Source organism: Aythya fuligula, chromosome 5 (assembly GCF_009819795.1).
Source record: "Aythya fuligula isolate bAytFul2 chromosome 5, bAytFul2.pri, whole genome shotgun sequence".
In the NCBI taxonomy this organism is placed as follows: domain Eukaryota; kingdom Metazoa; phylum Chordata; class Aves; order Anseriformes; family Anatidae; genus Aythya; species Aythya fuligula.
This window is the reverse complement of record NC_045563.1, coordinates 32,493,226-32,512,633: the sequence shown is the minus strand read 5'-3', so window position 1 is coordinate 32,512,633 and position 19,408 is coordinate 32,493,226. Positions and strand designations below refer to the sequence as shown.

Here is a 19,408-nt window from a genome sequence, read left to right as displayed (position 1 = left end):
CCAGCTGAAAGGTGAGGGGAAGGAGGAGAGAGAAATGATCCTGTCAGTAAATTTTGTCATCTTTCTCGGCTCGTAGAGAACAAATATCAACACTAAGTAGGGCTGCTTGGCAGTCAAATCATCATTAATTGACTGTTTATATAGCTGCCACAGAAGAGAGGGCTGTAGGAGGATGTAAAGTGGTGAGCTGTGAGCTCATTGCGTCCGAAGTCATTTGTAGGCACCAACTCCTAATGATGTGGATAAGCAACCAGGAATCCTTACACTTGTTCTAGCCAATGTTTCCCTCCCTGTGTCATTGTCTGTTCATCCCAGGGCTCCACAGTTGTACAGCTGCACTGCCTGGGTTTATTTTTCTGGTTCTCTCAGGCTCAGTCTGTACAGATTGGGACAGAGCAGCTGCCAAAGACCATGGTGTTAATTCGCCACAATCAGATTTCCGTGCTTTTTCACCCACCAAGGGATGGTGAATCTCAAGACAAATATGTCCTGTAGGATACCTAGTGGCCCTCGTGAGCCTGTGAGAGCCAGGCTGATGGCCTCTCATTAGCATTCATGGGGCAAGAAAGATCTGAAAATGGAAGTAGCATTAGCTTTTTCTGAATTAAAACTATTTTCAGATGAGTTGTTGGAGAGCTGCTTTACTAATCAACCTGGGATGAGTAGGCTGGAAAAAGCTGAGAATGTCTGTTATTGGACATAGGTCCTCTTGAAACCCGAGATTCATTTCTGTGCACTGGGCTCTAGTTCTCTCTGCAGCTTTTCCTTCTGAGGTGAGGTCTCATTTTCCTACCCCATAGGGGTTTGCAGTATTGGCTTGCTCTTAACTGCTGGGAATCTGAAATACTAGGGTAGGAATTACAGTTTGGAAGAGGTCCCTGAAAGCAATTTCCAGAGGGTGAGCCTGTTTTATATATAGATCCATACACACGATCCAGGTCCCTAGAAAAGTTTGAAGTACTCTGCAAAACAAGATGTTCTTCACCATCTCCCTGACATGAGGGGAGGCCGAGAAGGAAGGTGAAGGAAAGCTGAGAAGGAAGGTGAAGGAAAGCTCATCTCAAGGAAAAACCAGTGAGTCTTTCCCCCCTCACCTGGCCTCACCTATCCACATCACGGGAGAGCCCATTTCTGTTCTGAATCGTTAATCTGAGTTTCTAATAGCAGTAAAAGACTCTGAACTTGGTCGACAGAGAAGTTAACAACCAGTTTGCTAGAGTCCTCACGGTTGATCACTTAGCCTTGGTTATTAACTGCAGGCAAGGACCAGTTTCTGGGAGATAATTGGGGTCATAAACAATAGCTGTATAATGGAGACGGTGCCCTAGGAAGGGGACTAAACATATTCAGCTGCAAAAAACTTACTGCCTTTGGCTGGCATCCAGGTGCTGCCATCAGCCAGCTAGTTCAGGCAGCCAAGTTGTTGCTGTAGGGGAAGAGAGGCCTTTAGTGCTCAGCAGACAGTGTCTATCTGTGCGACCCTAGCTGGCAAGACGCTTGAATGCAGCCCCAGGAGGCTCGATAAAAACTCATTAAGCAGAAATCTGGAAGGTGCAGGTTGGAGGCCGCACGTTAATCTGTGAGTCCGTGTCAGAAACAGGGCTCAGCATTTAGGAATGGTGAGCTCTGCAGCCTGGGCTGGGGTTGTGGTGTCAGCTGGGTTTTCCAAGTTGAAGGCGTTCAGGGTTGAAGTAGCCCCACAAGGTTGCTCTGGCTGAGTGGTGAACAGCCCTGCACGTGTCCTGCTGCAGGAGCTTTTGCTTGAGCAGATGTGTGCTGGTGCACAGCAGGCATGAGGTATGTGTGCGGGGTCTCCTAGGCCACCTGGGTTCTGCTGTAGCCGTTCTGGAGAATTGAGATTTCTCTGCCTGGAATTCCTTAATACAGAGTTATTTTGTTGCTAGGAAAAAAAAAGTTCAGAAAAGCACGATCAAGATCTAAAAGGGTATTTAAATAGAAAGGATATTTTTTTCCTTTCTAAAATAAAACCCAGTTTCTGAGCATTGAGCCCATTAAGAATCCCTGCTGGGGACACAGTGTACACAGGGGTTCTCCAAGCCACGACAAGATGTTTTCTTTCAGTGGAGGGCCTGTTGGGACTGGAAGACAACTTGATGGGATTTCTGATGCGACATCAGCCTCTGATTAGATTCATGTCACTCCAGTTATTCCCTGTATGCATCTGATTGGAAACAAAAGCAGGAAAATAAAGGTGCAAATGAGTTTCTGTAATGATTGCTCTAGCCAAGCTAGAGTGTGGCATGCTAGAGTCTGGAGTTTCTGAAAGTTTTATCCTGTGTTGAGAATGAGGGTAACGTGGCTGCACGTGGACCGCAAGCTGAGCTGGGCACCCTGGTGTGAAAGGTGGGAAGGTACCTGACCAGATCCCGCAGCTCTGTAGGATCGTACTGGAAAGCATCCGTGGATACTCCCTCGTTTTTAAAGGAATTAGCTGTCCTGCCCTGTTGCTTCCCCTGCATGCAGATTGCAGAAGAAAAGCTAAGAGGAATCTGTGGAGAAAGAGTAATACTGCATTTCATTTCCCGATAGCAAAAGCACGGCCCCATTGCTAGGCTGGGCTGCATTACAGAATCAGGACAGTAAATGTTGTCTTAACGTGGAGACCTGAAAGGCTGCCGTAGGTGTGCAGCTGAATTTTTCCACCGAGCCCTTTGCTCTGACAGAAATCCCAGCCTTTGTCTCGGCTTTGATTCAAAGCAGGTAGGTACTGAAGAAGGGCAGTGATCCCAGAGGGGTCTCGGGTTCTCCGGGCATTCAGCTTTCCCCAGCACATCGCTGTTCCAGTCAGGCGTATGAGAGGATTTTCAGCAGTTGGTCAATTGAATGAGAGCAAAAGCGTTAGCAGTATTTCTCATGCTGGCCTCTGGGCACAAAATCCCTGCTGGGAGCTGAGTTCACAGGCTGAAGGGACATCCTTTAGTTAAGGAAGGTCCTGCTGAATCTGGTGGGAGGCTGTTTGGCTTCCTCTCAGTGCCACCGAGATGCACTGAAGGCCAGAAACACCTCAGAAAAAGCAGGCACAGAGCAGCCGAGGGAATCAGGCCCTCAGCCTGCCCAGGTTACAGGTCTGGCACTTTGTGGTCCAGATATTGTCCAACTACACGAAGCACTGACCCCAAGCAGAGCCCTGGATATCCCAGCATCTGTGAGAGCATCCCAGAATAACTGCGACTTGCCCACGCTGCAGCACCAGGCAGAGCCCGTCAGTACCCACCGAGAGGCCGAGCACGTGCTGAGTCCCTGCGGTGCCTCGCTGAGATCTGCCCCGAAAAGAGCGAGAACATGAATATGGAGGAAGGCAAAGGGAGCTGCCACGCCTGCAGCTTCACCTTCCCGAGCAGCAGCTCTGTGTCTGTGCAGCACAAAGCAGGTTTGACGTCTCCTTGGACAGCGTTAGTGCTACCTTTAATTTATGCATTCGGGGCTGAGATTTCCAGGTGACAGGCTGGCTAGGAGCACAACAGTGGGCGGACTGGTTGTCACATTAAGTAGAGACAGAGGCGAGGGGACAGGCAAGAGGTCTGGGCGTTGTGCAGGGGTGTGATTTTTGCACCGGGATAGATCTAATCATCTGACACACGGCTCGGTCCTGTCCTTCCCCGTTCAGCCCGGCTGCGGGGGAAGGACGGTCTGCCTGCTCATCTGTTTGCTCCCAGAGGCAGTGTACCTGCCCACTCACAAGTGCCGCGCTCTCCCCTTGACAGCTGAGCTGGGGAACAAGTTTTTGAGCCGATGCCACCGAACACCTACCACCAGCAGAATAACAAAGCCCCCTTCCTGCCCGCTGCTGGCGTGCTGAAGCGTGAGCAGACAAACACATCTGTGCCTCCCTGGTGGATCCCCAGCTCAGCTGTTTCTGTAGCAAACAGCTTTCAGCTTAACTGTCCTGTTATCCTTTGGATGGACAGAAAAAATCCTGGGTAGCCTCTGGGATGAAGGGGTCATTTTTCTCAGTCAAAAATCTTCACTCAGACCTTAGGTCAGTTAAAATTTGCGGCTTTGCTTTTTGAGCCTCTGTCCCTTTTTTCTTCAGTTCTTCCGTGTTCCTTGAGGGGGGAGGCAGGGAGCACATAATCAAAATAAATGGGCAATTTCTGCCTTTCTCACTGGTGCCAGCCATCCTGCTGGAAAGCATCAACATCCATTGCTCAGCTGCTCCAGGAGTGGGAAGAAGAAATGCCTGAACCTGGGTCCTCTTCTCTTAGGATCTGTTCATAAATTTTCTGGGAGTACCTTTTGACAAATTCTTGGAAATCTCAGCTGCAAAGTGTTTGAGTGACAATCATGTTCCCATAACACAGACAGATTAAGCCTTTAATAGTAAGGTGGCAGTGTACACAAAATGTACACGGCCGTTGCTGGATGAACAGAGCAGGCTTTCGATGGCTGATGGTGCCAGCTCAGAGCACCTTCCTGCTTGTCAGATGTGACTGCCTGTCCCTCCCACGCCCCTTCCCAAACTGCTGCTGGGACCCAGCTCAGGCATCTTTTGATAAATTGTGAGTTTGCAGCGTTGGCATGGGAAGCACTTCTGGCCTCATTGGGCAGGAGAGGCCCAGCCACGTCTGCCTTTGTGTAAAATCCACTGGGTAGCACCAGAGCATGGAAGAAAAGTCATTTCTTACATAAGCTTGGATTATGTTATTTACTCTCCATTGTTTGTGAGGGCCTCACAGAACCATGAAAATGACCTTTATTTCTCAACAGATTTTGTCCTTTTTCATTTAACAAATATTGATTTATTTTTTTTTTCTCCCGTGTCTTCATCAGAGCTGAATTAACAAGGCTGTTTAACAAGAGCCTCTGATTCATTTGGGGTCTTTTTGCGCCAGGTGCTATCACAAGCAGCTGAAAGCAGCTCCTCAAAGAAGGTGCAACCCCTGTTACAGAGCTGACAGAGCAGGCGATGTGCCCTGACAAGAGCTGAGCTAGCATGGGTCAAAGAGCAGGCTTAAAAAGATGGTCTCTTCAGCCTAGGCACAAATACCAGGAAGAGTTGTTTTTAAGGAAATAGTATTTTAAGTATGAGAGCTCTCCTCCCCAACCCATTAAAGCCTAAGGCTGCTGGAAATCATCGAGCTCACTGGACTGTTCCAGTTCCACCCACAGATCCCCAAATGAGATCCAGAGCCTGCTGTGCCAGGCCATATTCACAGCAAGAGGTAATTCTTGTCCTTTTGATCCAAAATCACAGTGTCGTGGTGATGGGACTCCTATAGGACAGTGAATAGCAGGAGCCATTGGTACAGCTTCATATGCTTCATATGCTTTCTTGCCAGGCTTTTAAGCAAGACTCTTGACTGAATCAAGAGCATATAGGTGGAACAGAATAGAAATTGAAAGTAGATATAAATTGAAGGGACATAAAGTTCAAGCAAACTAAGCCCGATGGCCACTTCTGGTGCTTTTAACACAATGGAGAGGGAAAACAAAGCCCAGCTGGTAGCTGTCCCTTGCTGGTCGTGCTTGCCATGCTGCATCATTTCAGTTTCTCATATGGACCTGGAAGTTTGCTTGGGTGGGAAGAAAGCAGCTGCCAGACAGAGCTGGGCAAGGTGAAGCCTCATGCCTTTCAGGATCATCTGTCTGCACTGTCAGTGGCCTTCAGAGATGCTGTGGATTTTTTCGTGATGATTTTAGTGGTGGGAGATAACGTTTGTTCCAGCTGAGACAAGGGGCTCATAAAGCCAGCTGTTGTACAAGCCAATAAAAATGGAAAGTCCTCATCTTTAAGCACTCACGATCTATGTCAGAAGGTGGCAACCTTTTGAGGACCTTGTCCCAGTGTGCACTTTTCTCTCTCTCAGATTAGAGGTTAAGTGCACCAGTGGGAGCTGGGGGATTGTCTCTAAGAGGCACTGTGAGAGCAATCAATTAGTGCTCATCAGTTTCTTCTGCACAGAGGGCAGGCTCCTGACATCCCCGGCTTTCTGGGCTTGGCACAGGTGGGACGGGCTCCTGCTGCCTGGCTGCCTGGCAGGGTCCCCAGCAGCAGCATGGGCAGGCACACTGCCCCTAAATCAGGCCGCTAGGCAGGAGGAGGAGAAGGGGAAGCAGAGGGGAGGAAACCATTGCCCAGCAGATCTGATAATGCTGAGAGCACAACAAGGTCTCCAGGCTCCTGCTTGATCCTTTCAGGTGGACTGTGCTGCCTGTCCTCACGTGTGTTTTGTAGGGCAGAAGCAGCATTACCTCAGGGCTGGGGGCCATCCTGCTCTTCAGCATCTTGAGAAACCACGTCCAGTCCCTGTGACTAGTGTCGCTGAAATCTTGTAAACCTGGAGGGGAAATAAAGAATTAAAAATCTAAAGGGTCCCAGGGAATCCTGACTAGAAGACTGGCAGTTCCTTATAGGCCATTGCAACTGCATAGCAGATAGTTTTCTGGATCAAGAGAACAGTTCTCTTAAGCAGAAAAGCAAAGCAAAGGGACTGCTGATCTTTTTCAAGAATAATAAGAAGAGACCCCTCTCACAGCACATCTTGACTCTGGTATGAAAGCACTTCCAAAGCGAGAGAGGAAGTTTATATTCTTCCTCCAATTAATACCTATTCCTACAAAGTGAAACAGAAAGAGAGGAAATGTCATTCATTTCTGCTGCTCGGGCACTGAGCGGTGTGTGTAAGGCTGGGGGGTGTCCCTGGGCTGGCTCAGGGCTGGTTTAATGCTTCAGCCGCTGGGTTATCAGCTGCTCTGAGGCCAAGCTCCCTGAATTCGCTTTTCAGTGAAAGTTTCAACAATAGCACCGTGTCTATACAAATAATTTCTGTTTCACTGACGTGATGTTTCCCAACCAAAGATGAGCTAGTCAGAAAAATCCCAACCAACTCAGAGCACAGTGCAGAGCCTCACACTTCCAGAGTCAGGGCTTAGACTGCTTCTCCCTGAAGGCTCAGCTGAGGAAAACAAGCCACTCTCCATCACTGTTCATTTACCCTCCTGAACCCTGCCTCTCAGTGCTTCAAGGTAGATGTTTCAGCAGTTAATAATGCTCCTGGGGCATGTGCAAGGAACAATTAAAGCTCATTGTGCCAGTGAAGAGCCCTGGGGTGAGCTGGGGTTTGGAGACAGCTGCCCCCGTTTTGCTGCGTGCAGCAGGATCCCGAGCGGTCCTGTGGCAGAGAGAGGCAAATGTGTCTTGCTGATTGCAGACTCTGGTGATAAATGCTTAAAACTCAAGGGGAAAACTCAATGTGGCATTTCTAGGCTTTTTGCTGGTGGCAACCATCTTGGTGCCTAGTGGTTGATGCCTGGGCCAAGCAGGGCTGGGGAGAGCACAGCTGCCAAGCCCATGGAGCCATTCCCAATAAGCTGCAGTGCGGGATCGATGGCAGGAATGAAACACAGGTGGGTGAATGCTTCGTAGTGCTCCCTTTTAACGCTTTGCCTTTGACACTGCAAGATCTAGATCTTTCATCCTGAAATGCAGGAAGGACAGCAACAGCATTTCCTTCCTCTCAGGCAGTAATGCTCACTGGCGCTGTACCTCACAGGGTTAGCTAAGACTTCTCCAGCAGCATTGCAGGAGCCTTGGAAGAAGGCAGTGTTGGCTTTCCCTGGATGAATCCCCCTTGAAGGTATACAGCAAGGTTTTACATATGCCCAACAGCCAGAGTGGTATCTGCCTGCTTCGGCTGCTTGTGCTGGAAGTTTCTCAAACTGAAAATCCGAGTTACACAATTGCCTGGTATAGCTCCACAACGAGCTGGTGTGCACAGGGAAGGGGCAAGCTTTTCTCTTGCCTTTGTGACTTGTCTGTACGCTGGAAACCTCTCCAGAGATAAATTGGAAGTTGTCGTTGGCATCTCTACTGAGAATGTCAACAGGAATCTGTCAGTGCCAGTCATGATGATACAAACACAGTTTCCCCGCTTAAAGCACTGCACCAACTGTACCTAATTAACCTTCATGACAGCACAGCAATACAAGGAAATAGGGATCATTAACTTCAGCATCACTTTACAGAAGGGGAAAAGAAGCAGCAGTGCCAGCCCCATGCGTTTCAAATTGAGGTAGGCTCAGAAAATCGCAAGGTTAAAAATAACAATAATCCATTTGGGATTCTCAGAGCTTTAAGAGCACTCTTGAATCAAACTTCCAGGTTTTTCTCCAAGAAACATCAGGGCTGGAAACTTCTCTCCCATACACACTTTTTCTGTGACTCAATGCGCCAGGCTTTTAGAAAATCACGCATTCTCAATCACAGTGGTGCAGAGGCATTAAAGGCGAGACTGATTTGCTCAGTTGCTAAAAAATCAGTGGCAAAGCTGAGAGTAGACAGTGTGAGTCACTGACCCTCCACCCCGGCTTGTTCCTGCAGACCAACCATTTCTCTAGGTAGGGGAGCCTGCCACAGTCCACCAGCTACTATCACAGTGGTTGCTTACTAGCTGCCAGAGGCATAATTCAGGCTTGAGCTAGCAACCTCACACTTCTTCCCACCTCTGCAGAGGGACAGGTAGGTGCCATTTACTCTTTGTTTTGGTCTTTGAGCCCGCCCAGCTCTCTCGCCTGGGGCTCAGCTGGGACAGAGGTCCTATGGACGCACAGCCCCGTGTGCTGCCCCTGACGCTGCTTTCCTGACTCGGGGCTGGGTTTGGAAATCAGCGAGAAAGAGCAGCTCGTACTAATCCTTTTTAAAGCAGAGAGTTCTCCTTGCCCATCGTATCACCTGCTAGCAGGAGCTGAGGGGAAGAATAAGGCCCACTCCATTATCCTGGCCACCAGCACAGGCTCTAGTTTTGTCTCACCAAATGAACGCAACGCAAAGCGCTGAGCAGTCACCATAGCAGCTTTGCAAATTGTATCTGTTACTACCGACAAACTGATCTCACTCATGCCCTGAGTCATAGATGCTATCAGGACCCGATGAGAAAGCAGGGCTTTGTCTGGAGCCCCGGCCAGCAGGCTGCCTGTGCCGCGCAGAAACCCGTGGGGACTGGGGGAGGCTGTGGCCAAGGAGGAGGGCGTCGTGCGGGGTGCCGACCTCGGCACACAGAGGCGGCGTTTGGACAGCCGAGCGCTTTATTCATCTCTTTTTCCCTTTCTTCCTCTGTTCTGAGCTGACATGGGGTGAAGCGAAGCTGAAGGGACCCTTGAAAAGGCCGGGTCATTGATAGAAAAGAAAAAGGGCTTGACAGATGGTGAAGAGTTTTTATGAGCAGCATGGGCTGCAGTGGGCTCCAGGGAACAGAATTGCCCCCGTGCTCTGGCTGTGTGTCTGTCTCTCTGATTATTTTGTGTATTTCATCTCTGCTGTCTGTCTTACCCTTAATCTGGGCTCCTCTGTGCCAACAAAATGCTTAGCTCACTCCATTGTCTGAGAGACTAATTTGCACTGTAAATCCGATGCTTATCTTACATGACAGCTTACTATGGGGTTTATTGCAGTCCTGAAGACAAACTAACCAGGGATGGCTAGAGAGCTTTCGACACATCCTCTGGAGTATAGAGCAAATACGACCTGTTTCAGCTTGCTGCCAGTTTAGGACGTGTCCCCTTGTGGTTGGGGTCACAAAGGATTTCTCTTTTTCTTTTCCTATAGATTGAAATCTGAGATTTTTTAATTTTCTCCTTCTTTTGGTGGTACAGCTTCTGTTCTGTGGCAAAGCCTTGGGGATGCTCCTGAAACAGCCTTGAAGCCTCCAAGGGCCAGGTCCTCCATCCCTCTTCCCTGCTACTTGTGAGTTTAAGGACCACAGGAGTAGCTGCAGAGCAGGTGCAGGTGCAGGCAGCGTGCAAGCACTGATGCTCCAGGATGCCGCAGCTTTGTTGACTCTGCCTAGCTTAATCAGAAAGAACCTTTGTCCTTGTCTTTCTTCATTAATATTTCCTGACACTTTCTCCGATATGTTTTAGCTCTTTGCTGGCAGAGTAACATCCCCCCTAATCTCATCTGCAGTTGCCTCCTCCCCTCTGGTCCCTGGGCTATCCACCCGCAGGCAAACACAGCATCTGAGCGATTTTCGCACTGGTGTTGGCCTGATAGCTGAGCAGCTCCCGCGGCCCCAGAAATGTGGGCCAAGGCCTAAAGCCTCCTAGAGAGGTGTTGCAGGTAGCCTCAGAGACAGGTTTGCACTGGGAGAGCCAGGGAGATTATTGCTGCATTGATACAGCTCTTGGTTCTGCAGCTGAGCACGCTGCTTAATGCCCAGAGCTTCTGCATTGCAGTCCTCTGAGGGACACAAAGGATCCTGCCTCCCTGGACAGGGCAGTGGGAGCACAAGACCCATGTCATTCCATCCCGCTAAGGATGGCATTCATGTGCAGAACCAGTCTGATTTTCCAGGCTGCCTTTATTCCAAGTCATCGGAGCTGGTGAGCACCGGGCTGCTCCCAGGCACTGTCCTGAGCCCGGGGCCCAAGGGAAGGCTGCTGCACAGCCTGGGTGAAACTCAGGTGAAAATCTATGCAAAGGCTCCAAAATCTGCAGAATTTTAGAACACAAAAATGAACAGGAAGGGATCATCACAGCACCTAATTCAGGCTCATGCCTGATCTAAATCTGCCGAAGAAGCGCCCTTCGTTTCCCTGACTAGAAACAGAGCCAAGCGAATCAAATTTCCTAACTTAAACTCGTGTGTTGAGTGTCTAAAAGTTAGCCATTTGAATCTGCAGACATCTTAAATCGTTTCCTCGGTGCCCTGGAGCACCCGTCCACCCTACAAATGACCCGCTGCAGCCCGGGAGCCCCCGGTGTGACTAACTGGCCCGCAGTCCGCCCGAGTGCTCGTGATGCGGGCAGCAGCTCTGATCTCTGTGGCAAGGTCAGGCTGTCCCTTCAGCCGTCTGCATCCAGCACCCTGGGGCAAGCAGTGCTTCCAAGGGTAAAATCTGTGCCCTGCTGCTGCTGCTTTCTGTCAGATTTCTGGTTGGTTTGCTTAAAAAAAAAAAAAAAAGAAAAAAGGAAGAAAAAAAAAATGGGTTGTTTTCCACCAGCACTTAGAGACCCCACTGTGTTGCGTGTCATGCGGACAGGGGGAAGACGGTCTCTGCTCCAGCAAATTCGTGGTATCTCTGGGTAGAAGTACGCTGAATAGCAGATGTGGTAAAGACGCAGGGTGAGACGAGTTACTAACAACAGAAGGAAGATGTTTGCTTAGACTGAATAGGTCTGACATCTCCATCAAGCAGGGCGTGCAGCGTGCTGGGGCCCCGCAGCTTGATGAGCTGTTCACCAGCCTTCCAGCCCTCCCAAGGCCTTTGCTTGCTAGCAAAGGAGGTCCACTGCCTGAATCAATATTGGCTCTAATCTGCGTGGAAATGGCAGTGGGTGGAGACATCAAAATGGGCTTTCCAGGTAGAAATTTTCTGTTGCCTGGAATATTATTAACAGCCAAAGAAAGAGGCTGGCGGTGAGCAGATAAACAAGGGGCTTTCTTCTCAAGTAGCAGAGAGCTTCGGAGAAAGAGTGTGGGGGGGAACGTGAGAGCATCAAAGAGGAAATGGGGTGTGCATTTAGCAGGAGGCTAAAGCCCTCTTGCTACATTAGCACTGTGCAACCTCTGTTCTGAGTAGGTAGTGGGTTAGAAGAGGTTAGAAGGGATGCTGCTGCTCCAGGGCTGCTGTCTTCCCAGCTGGTGCTTGCTTTTTTTCCTGCGACAATTGCTTTGTTGTATTTTTGCAATTATTAGTAACTCATCTCGTGTACAGAACTGGCAGTGAATCAGAAGGCAGTCGCCGAAATACCTCGTCCCACGAAAAGAACAGCTCCTCCTCTGCCGCCCATGTGCGGCACAAAGCGAGGGGGTTGTGTGGGGGCCGACACGGGGGCTGTCAGCTTCGAGTCCCCCCTTCCCCGAGAACTGGCGAGCTGTGAGCGGTGACGTCTGCGGGGCTGTGGGCAGGTACGATGGCAGCTTGGGTGGGTATGTTGTGCTGGCCTCCATCCAGCTGGCACAGGTACACCAGCACAGTCTTAACGCTATTAAATACATCGCTGAGATCTCTGGAGGGCTTGTACAACCTGAGGTGACGTCCGTGTCGCTGTGTCTGTACTGTGGTTTGCTATCTCTGCTAGCTCAATTACAGCTCTGGCAGAGAGGCCTGCCTTGCGCCTCAGTCCCTCACCTGACATTAGCACAGACCTACCTTGAAGCAGATGCTCCCGGGGACCTGCAGGCCACGCAAACGTCAGCTGGTGCTGTCTGCAGCTCGTGCCTCCCATGTTGGCAGCGGTCTCTGTCATTTACTGGTATTAGTCAACACGCAGGGGAGGGGAATTACATCTCTCGTTAGTGGGATTTGCTTTAAATTGCAGCGCTGAGACTTGTGTGTGGGGATATAACCGAGCCGACGCCTTTCGTTCTCTGCCATGTGGGCAGTTCTGCTCCCATCGTCTGCCTGCCAAAGTCCTCTCCTGCCACGCTGTAGGTCTGGGATCGCTCCGGTTCCTCCCTGGAGCATCAAGGGGCTGCAAGGCTCTGGCATGTGGGAGCGTGTGCCCTGGTGGAGAGCCTCCTGTGCTGGAGGAGCTGCCCATGGAGAAGAAGGCCCTGAGCCCGAGCTCTGCTGACTTTCCCTTTCTCTCTGTCCCCACAGATGCCAGCAAGGACCACCCGCAGCCGCAGGCAGGGGTGATCTGGAGAGTGACGGGCGGCCTGTTCAGTATCACCCGGGGAGCCGTGGGTGCCACGCTGGGAGGAGTCGCCTGGGTGGGCAGCAAGAGCCTGGAGCTCACCAAAACAGCAGTGACCAGCGTCCCCGCGGCTGGCGTTGGACTGGTGAAGGGCAGCGTCTCGGCGGTGACCGGCAGCGTCGGAGCCGTGGGCAGCGCCGTCGCCAGCAAAGTCCCTTTCACTGCAAAGAAGAAGGACAAAGCTGACTAATCCCCGTAGCAGCTCCCTTCCGAAAGATCAACCTGCCCACACTCTCCCCCTGCACAGCACCTCTTTGAGTTGGAACCAGCCGCTTCAGGGAGGGTACAGCACCCGAGCAGACTCCGGCTGCGGCCTGCTCAGCACCGCCTGCCTGGCTCAGAGCTCTCAGAGCCGCTGTCAGCGCCTTTCACCCCCATCACCTGCTGGGAACCCTCTCTGCTCCCAGGGCTTTCAAGGCACGGTTGTCTCTGTCTCGCAGTCTTCTTCCTCCCTTCTTCCTCTGTGGAAGCACGGAGGGCTGGGAGAGGGTGTCGGGCTCCATCTGCCTGAAGGTGGGGGGACAAGGGGGGAGGGGGGAGAATTATGCCTGGCTTGAAGTGTGGGTTAGGTATTGAATTGAGCTTCAGCAGGGAAGACAGCCTCTGAAACACCGTTTCCCTTTGCCCTGGGAGGTGTGCCTGGGGGGGCTGCCTGCAGGAAAAGAGTAGAAGTCCCACTGACACAAAGGAGAGATGCTGTGAAAAGGGGGAAGCCTCCCGCCTGCCCTGTACCTCTTACCTTCTCGTTGTAGGACCCATCCCACAAGCTACTCCCAGTCACTCACTCCCTGGCTGAATTGCACCCTTCAGAGAAGGAACCCTCGAGCTCAGCAGAGCAGCTCAGGGATGATGCCACACACAAGTATCGTATGTCCTGGGTCACCAGCTTCTGTGCAGATTTTCGGGGGGAGAGGCGGGAGGATGAAACCTGCTGTGTGTGCCCACCTGGGGAAAGAGCTGACAGTGGCACCTGCCAGGCCTCTGTGATATTACAGCACAGGTACTGATGCTCCACTGGTGCGAGGGGAGAGGTGCCCTCGCCACGGAGACACAAACCAGACCCTTGGGTATGACCCTTGAAGTCCCTGCAGTATCCCACTCTGCAACAGGGGCATTTTGGCTGTAGGCCACGCTCTCACTTCACAGATGTCACTGGTAACCACGAGTGTTCCCAAATGCCATCCGAATTCTGCTCCAGGGAGGGAGAGGAGGCCGAGAGCCTCGCTCTCCCCTGACTCAGCACCCTGGTAGTGGTGGCCTGGCTGGGAGCAGGATGTGCTGCTTCGGAGGATGCTTCCCCAAGGGGCTGAGCACGCTACAGCGGCTGCGAGCCTGCGCAGGGCACCAGCAACTCCTTCACGTGCTGCTCCTGAGGCTCCAGCCCCGCCCCTCTAAACGACCGTGTTGCACTAAATATCCCACCCAAACTCTCAGTGCCGCAGAAACCCAGACACCTGCATCCATCTGGGAGTCATCGCCATCCTCAGCCTGGCCTGTGATGCTCGAGGGGCTGCGAGACATCGTGCACACACACACACACACATGCACGCACATGCACGTGCACACACTCACACTCCAAGGTCCCCTGCAATTCCCAGGCTGGGGAAAGCCACGGGTTCCAACATTAACTCTGCCTTCCCTGGCTTTGGCAGGTTCTTAGCCTAGGTTGTTAGCTGTTGGATGCGTAGGCAAGTGAAGCAGTGTTCGTGCTGTATCCTGTAGATATGCATATGTGGTAGCGTGTGTGTGTGTCTCAGTCCACAGGCATGTTTTCAGCCAGGTAAGCAAAACTGTGCCACTGCCACGGAGGAGTTCACACAATCATCCTTGGCACATCCAGCGCATAGGTTTTATATAGGGTCCTGGTCAAAATAATCATGTTTTAGAGGAAGGTTTCCCCTCTGTTGCCCAACAGCTTAGTTTACTGAAACCAAAGGAATGTGAAAAATCTCCTTTCTCCTGTCTATGCCGTTTGTTTACTTTCTGCCCTATCGTTGGACACTGAAGCCAACTTCCTTGATTTTCATTTCCTGTTGGAGGTCATTGCATTTCCTGACTGCTCTGTTACGCATAGGACTCAAACATCAGGGAGTATTTAAGTATAACCCCTCCACCCCCATTTTGACTGATTGTTCTTGGGCTTGTGAAACAGTTTTGATTCCGACCTTTATTAAATCCACATTTGGGGCCTGACTTCAGTCGCCGTGTCCCTGTGTTAGTCCTGCAGGTGTTAGTAGTCTCTCTCCATGCCCCTTGCTGGGTAGTGGCCCTGCTGTTTGCAGTGGCAAGAGGTTGCTGATCTCCACAGTATGTTACTCTTGATAGCATGAGAGTGGTTTAACCTACGTCTTTGTTTCTGAAGAGGAAACAGCATTCAGTATGAGTATGCATTTCCTCTCTTTGTCTCTTTTGTTCTTGTGAAGGCCAAGTTGACCCAGATGTGTTGGTTCTGTCTCTGAAGGCAGCAGCTTCACAGGAAGATCAGGTCTTGATGTGTGCTTGCACTTTGCTGGGATGCTCGTGGCAGTTAGCAAGGCCAGAAGAAACCGTGTCTGTTCTTCCTTTGTACCGAGTGCCCTGCAAAGCTGGAGGGCAGTTTGCACTGCACGGATCTCTGCTCACCGCTCTCCCTCAGCACATCTCATTTCTCATGCCAGATCACAGACTGCTTCTGAATCCACCTCCAGCCCCAGAGCTAAAAGTTGCTTGTGCATAACTACCTGTGCTGTCACCAGCCCGCTTAGAAAGATGGTTTCTCACCAACTGGGACAGGGGACAGTCTTCCTAACTGCCTCTCTGAGGCTTTGGGCAGGAGAAGACTGTGTAAGGGCTTCACTTCTCCAGCTGCCCCAGGGCAGGTGAAGGGAAGCTCATGATGCTCTGGCTAACCAGCCTCCCACACAGGCTCCTGCTGCCAGGAGGGAGGGAATAGATCCTTCCCAGGCCATTGTCTGCAGGCATGGAAAGTATGATAAAAGTGCGTTAAGGAGGGCCTAAGGGTTTCCCATCTTTTCAGGTCTGCTCTTCAGTACACCCTGCAGTAAATGGCGTAAGGCTCCCTGTCTGTCTGGACCTGCCATTTCCTCAGAGGGTGGCCTGGAGAAGGGGAGGAGAGGTGTGAGGGGAACTGCTCTTTGAGCCCGGCTAATGGAGAAGTCATGGGCCAACAATAGCAAAAAAAAAAAAAAAAAAGGGAAAACTAGCAGGCAGGGCTAGAAGATCAAACCTACCCAAAAACCAGGGCCTCGTACTGCTTAATGAGCATACAGAAATACATAAATACACAGGGCTCAAAGGAAGGCTTCTGGAAAGTGTCCCTGTTGGCATGCTAGGCCTGTGTGGTTGAGCCCAGTGACCCAGCCCCAGGCTGCTCTTCTGGGCACTGTCTGTGCCAGAGGAGAAAGAAAAACAGGGCTGGTGGCACCAATCTAACCACAAAGATGCTTCCTGGCAGCTTTGGGTGCATGACGTTGGGATCTGTTTGGGATGGGGAGGTCACTGCTTGCTGATGGAAACCCCCCTTCCCTCCTTCCCCACCACAGAGAGCAGCCAGGCTGTGGTGCAGGCCTTCCCCACAGCCCCTTCATGGCAGAGGGCTAAAAACTGTATTTTCTATAAATCCCACTGATGGGGAGCTTGGTACAAAAGGAAGGGGGAAGCTCGAGGTGGACAGAGTGATGAAGGGAGCTCATGCAAGGGAGATGACTGGTGTCCTGGTGACAGGAGGAGGGGAGGGGAGAGGAAGAGTCAGGGAGTGAGAAAAGGAGGAGCAAGGAGGGAATTTGTTTCTTCGGACAGGCTCTGAATCAGAGGATGAACATGAGGGAGTTGGCCCTAGGGAAGAGCACGGAAGGGAAGTGGAAGAACATGGGTTTGGGGGTGTGGTGTGGTTCCACTCCTGGCCGGGGCCCTGCTTCCACAGCACTGACGATTACCGAGTGTTTCCATTTAGCTAGCTCAATAAGCCCGACGGGTGCATGGCCCAAATGCCAGCTCAGCCCCTCCATTACCTTCCACCTTTCCAGCTCTCCCCCAGGCTTTTGCCGTGATCTCCCCACGGTGGGGCTGGGGTGGGTCCTACACACAGCCCTGTGCCCACCACAGCTGGGTGTTCCCTGTGCCCAAGGGGCATGTCCCAGCTGAGAGGGTAGCCTGCTGGAACTTACTTTCCCCCTTTTCCCCTTTGCTTATCCCATTATTGTTCTTTTTTTCCCTTCCCTTAGCTTTTTTTCTTGCCCCTGGATAGAGCTGTCCAAACATCTGTGCTCGTGCTGGCTGGGAGGGCAGAGAGGGCGACTGTTCCCGCAGCTCCCCTGGCTGGGAGAGGAGTGCATGTCTTCCACCCCTCTCTGTCCGCCCGTGTTCGTGTCTGGAAAATCTTACCCCATTCCTTTCCCTCTGGGTTTCCTTGCTGGCTCTTGTTCCTGTGGGTGGGTCATCCCTGTGTCTCCATCGCAGAGCAATCCTGGTAAAAATAACAGCGTGAGCGTCAACGTGGAGATGGACGGAGAGAGCCGCAGGGCTGCCGGGACAGATGCACGGGGCTCGTCTCTGCTTCCCCGGGAGCCCGGTGCGAGCCTGGGACCGGCGCTGCGGCCGCGCAGTCCCGTGCATGGTGCTGGGCTCCAGAGGACACTTTGGTTCTTTATCATTTCATTGTCTGTAATTGGTTTCCTACTGAATTTGTTTGCTTGGTTTGTTTTGCAGTGTGTTTCTGGGAATATTCTGCATCTCTGTATTTTAATTACAGTAAAATTTGAGGATAAAAATCTTTGTTGCGCCGTTTCTTGTTTCCAGTGGGGGAAAACAGGCAGAGGAAGCACAGTTGAACGAAGATGTTAGAGATTCCTTGGGAAATCAGATCTCTCCCCTAAGGGCTCTAAATGAGGCACCAAGCAGGGCTGAGGCTCAATCCCCACTTAAACTAGGACACGGCTTTCAACCGTGATTCAAAAGCCATTTTGCTGCAAGCAGGTTTCCTGATTGGAATAGCAAGAGCAGTTTGGGGAAGATTTTTTTAACATGATTTCTTGTTTTGCTTTAAAGACCAAAAATGCGCGTGTGAGCACATTCAGGCCAGAGGAAGGCTAGCTGAGCCACAGAAGTGGTATCCCAGCAGCCAAGGAGAGGAAATTTTGCCTCTACAGCTGCCGTTTTGTCTTGCAGGTTTGCACAGCTTCTTCTCCCAGCTGAGGAAGCAAAGAGAAGCCTCCTTCCCCCCGCAGCAGCCTGCCATTTCAGCAGGTCGAGGGGGTTTTACCTCCCTCCCCACAGCTGCAGGGCAGCCCCACAGAGCAGCCAGACGCATGCATTTGCTTGCTGGCAGGCAGCACGGGTGCTGGGATGGGCACAGCCAGCCACCCCGGCCACCTCACCCACTGCACGGATGCCTGCCCACGGCAGAGCTGCCCCAGGCTCCTGGGAACATGCAGCCCTCCAGCAGGGACGATGGCAGTGCAGCGGAGAAGCCACCGAGCTCTGGGACTGCTGAGGAAGGAGGAGGAATTTGGCAGCTTCAAGGCCCATGGCCCTTTTACTGGGATAAGGCTAGGAGCCAACAGCTCGGCATTCGTTAAGTGCTGACAAAAGGATTAATTTAGTAGCTAATAATGGGGCAATCAAGCCATTTATTTGGCTGATGCTTTGCTGGTGGTGGAGGAGGAAGGAGAAAATGCCTGGGGTGGGTGGCTCTCCAGTTGATGGGGCACAGATCTGTCCCAGAGCGTGGTGACACCGTCCTGCTCACAGGGCAGGAGCCAGGTGAAGGGGAGGCCATCGGATTCATGACCCTGCTCACCTCTTCCCCCCCCCAGTGCCCAGCTCAGGCAGCTTTGCCAAGTTAAGCTTGTTTGCTACATGCTGCTAACGAGCTGACCTTGTGTAGCTGCAGCACCTGCGCCTCAGAGGTCTTTAAAGGTGGGGAAAGGAGGGTGGAAAATTGCTTGTAGCTGCTGCTTTTCCTTCAGGCTTTGCCCAGAGATGGTTGTGTGCAGCACCCAGTCCCACCCTCTCTTGAATAAGAGCTCAGGTGGCCAGCAGACCTCAGAAGGTGCCTTTGGAGAGGAAACCTGCCCAGGTAGGTGGGCTCTGGGTGGCCAAAGTGCCACTGGAGCAGGTCCAATGCTACTGTGGGGACTGGGGTGTGCAGCCGTGGGTGGATGTAGCTGGCCTTGCAGGGCCTTCTGCCGGTCCCTGCCTGGCTCCTGAGGGGCAGAGCTGTGAAACTGCCAGGGGCTGCTCTGCTCCTTCCCCTGGGGACCAGCTCCACAGCTGGGCTCTGGGACGTGCCTCAAGGGCTGGCTGCTGGGCTGATGAGTCGGTGAGCTGTCCTAGTGGGTGATGTTCAAGCAGACTGACCACATCTCGTGTCAGGCTTCGGGTGCACTGCTGCCACTTTGCTCTGGTCATCCAGGGCAGAGCACACCGATGTTTGCACTGGGGGGAGCCTAAGACCAGGGGGAGCAATGAGGGGCAGGGTGATGGGGCTGGGGTCTTGGGGGTCTGCTGCCAGGCACTCCAGCGAGTCCCATGCCCCTACGCGGGCCAGCAAGCTCTCACGTCTGCAAATAACCACAGGTTCTCGCGTTTGGCTTAACCACTTGCATTTTTACACACTTAGATGCAAACATGCATGTGCCGAAGGAAGTGACTCGCGGTTCCCTGCCGCCCCTGAGGGGCCGTGGTGCAAGGTCCCCGGCCCCAGCCCGCTCCCGTGCGCCGGAGGAGCCAGGTGGGTCTGGAGACATCGGT

At 52.1% G+C, this 19,408-nt stretch overlaps 1 protein-coding gene across 2 annotated transcripts in view; it reads left to right on the top strand.

Annotated features, from left to right (window-relative positions):
- The window catches only part of LOC116489632 (transmembrane protein 263-like), a 190,467-nt gene extending 174,617 nt beyond the window's left edge, over window positions 1–15,850 (top strand). For both annotated transcript variants that reach the window (XM_032188116.1, XM_032188117.1), the window contains exon 3: window positions 12,562–15,850. In XM_032188116.1, coding sequence (XP_032044007.1) covers window positions 12,562–12,848 — 287 coding nt within the window. In that variant the 3' untranslated portion in view covers window positions 12,849–15,850. The remainder of the gene's footprint in view (window positions 1–12,561) is intronic.
- The last annotated feature ends 3,558 nt before the right edge of the window (window positions 15,851–19,408 follow it).